At 58.7% G+C, this 2,273-nt stretch overlaps 1 protein-coding gene across 1 annotated transcript in view; it reads left to right on the top strand.

Moving 5' to 3' along the window:
- Positions 1 to 2,273, top strand: part of FAM222A (family with sequence similarity 222 member A) — a 26,033-nt gene that overhangs the window by 23,301 nt on the left and 459 nt on the right. Inside the window, exon 3 of the mRNA XM_005424112.2 lies at positions 1,078 to 2,268. Coding sequence (XP_005424169.1) covers positions 1,078 to 2,268 — 1,191 coding nt within the window. The remainder of the gene's footprint in view (positions 1 to 1,077; positions 2,269 to 2,273) is intronic.

The raw sequence follows: 2,273 nt of genomic DNA on the forward strand, positions 1-2,273 counted from the left end.
TCACAGCCATGGAAATGTCACAGCCATGGAAATGCCACTCAGAGTGGAACTGGGACAAGCAATCCCCTCACAGGGAATGTGGAATGTGCCCAGAGGTGCAGCTCTTCCGTGGTGACTTTGCCACCCAGGGTGTGGTGACATCAGGGGTTGCTGATGCTGGTGGCATCGGGAGCTGAGTGCTCCAGGTACCATTGAGGGGCTGAACTGCTTGGGAAGGCTGGGCCTCCCCAAACCCCCCAATTTTACCATCTCTCCCTTGCAAAATCTTCCTCTGGGCAGCCACCAGGTCTGGTATTCCCAGTGTGCCATAGATATCCCTTGGCAGTGCTGGGAATTTTGGGAACCAGCTGGGAACCAACCCTCATTCCCATGTTCCAACGTGTACGTGCACGTGCCTGCATCTGTGTGTGTGTGTGAGTGTGTGTGGAGATTTTAAGCACCTAATTTATTCCATCTATTAGATAGATTTTGTAGATTTAATCATTTTCACAGTTGGTGGCTCATTGGATACTCAAGATAAACTCCAAATGAAAGTATAATGGGAACGACAAATGAGTTTTCACACCAGAATGGCAGAAACTTGCTCAGGAAAGAGTTTGAAAGGAACAAAACTATATACATATATAATTTTTTTTCTGCAGTGGCTTTTGCTGACTCCAGTAGGTTACCACAGTTAATTTCACCAGTTTTGTTCATCTGTAAAATTGCATAAAAGTGACATTTTTGTGCTCATTATAGGAACTGCTGATTTATGGCTGGTAAATGCAATGCTTTTCCATTTTTGGTGAGGTTCTCGTAGCAGCGCAAAGCACCCATGAAATTGCTTGTATAATGTAGTTTAAATCCAATCTCAGAGAAAGATTCCCCCGTTGGGTAAAGTGACATTTCCATTCTCCACACCGAGTTTATTTTAGGCCACTTACAAGTGACTCCCGTCAGCGGGAGGGGACAGCTCGGTGCCGTGACCTGGTTTCTGCCTGGAGAGGTCCAAGGGGAAGATGGTGGGAGGACGATGCTGGGATGCTGGGTCCCCTCACCCTGCTGGCACTGGATTCACCCCAAGCTTTGCTCCCACAGGCGAGACGGCCCCCATGCATTCCCCACGCTACCCCAGCCCCGCCGAGCTGGACGCCTACGCACAGAAGGTGGCCAACAGCCCGCTGACCATCAAGATCTTCCCCACCAACATCAGGGTCCCCCAGCACAAGCACCTTAACCGGACGGTGAACGGCTACGACACCACGGGGCAGAGGTACAGCCCCTACCCCCTGCATGCTGGCGGCTACCAGGGGCTGCTGGCCATCGTCAAAGCCTCCGGCAAAAGCGTGGTGAAGAACTCGGAGGGGAAGCGGACTAAGCTCTCGCCCGCCCAGGTGGGCGTCGCTCCCTACCCCGCCTCAAGCACTTTAGCTCAAGGGCCCTCCTGTGCCGGGCAGCTGAGCTACCACGGCCGCCAGAAGCAGCTGGAGGGTCCCGTGCCCCCCAACGTGACAGTGGCGGCCTCGGTGCTGCCGCTGGCGGGCAGGAGCCTGGGGCTGCCGCCCTCCAACCTGCCCTCCATCCAGAGCATCATCTACCAGATCAATCAGCAGTGCCAGGCGCAGGGTGCCCAGCCCGGCTGCCCGGCTGTCGTGGCCGCCCACCCCAGCCCTGCCAAGCACGGCGCCTTCGCCCCCGGCTACGGCGGCACCGTCCTGCCCGAGTGCCGCAAGGGCGCCGAGCTGGCGCTGGGCTCCAACCCGGCCGCCGCCCTGGGACCCAAGGCGGGCGTTTACCCCGAGGGCATGGACTACCTGGTGTGGCAGCAGAAGCAGCAGCAGCAGCAGCACCTGCGAATGTACAGCGGGGGCAGCGGCGGCGGCGGGGCTCTCAGCAAATCCCCCGAGACGTGCGCGGGCGCCTCGCGGCCCTACGGGCTGGGCGGCGCCGCCGACAAGGTGAGCTCGTCCCCCTTGAACTGCATGCACGGCAACTTCGCGGTGGGGCAGTACTTCGCTCCCCCCTGGAACAGCATCCTGGTGACCCCCAACAGCGACTGTTACAACCCGCCGGAGCTGGGGGCCGGGCCCCGCGAGCTGGGGGTGCCCCCGGCCGAGGGGCTGCCCAGCAAGACCCTCTGCAATACCTCCATCCTCAGCAGCAGCCTCCAGTCCCTGGAGTATCTCATCAACGACATCCACCCGCCCTGCATCAAGGAGCAGATGCTGGGCAAGGGCTACGAGACCGTGTCTGTGCCAAGGCTCTTGGACCACCAGCACGCCCACATCCGCCTG

The sequence above is a fragment of the Geospiza fortis genome, unplaced genomic scaffold, assembly GCF_000277835.1.
Source record: "Geospiza fortis unplaced genomic scaffold, GeoFor_1.0 scaffold145, whole genome shotgun sequence".
NCBI lineage: Eukaryota > Metazoa > Chordata > Aves > Passeriformes > Thraupidae > Geospiza > Geospiza fortis.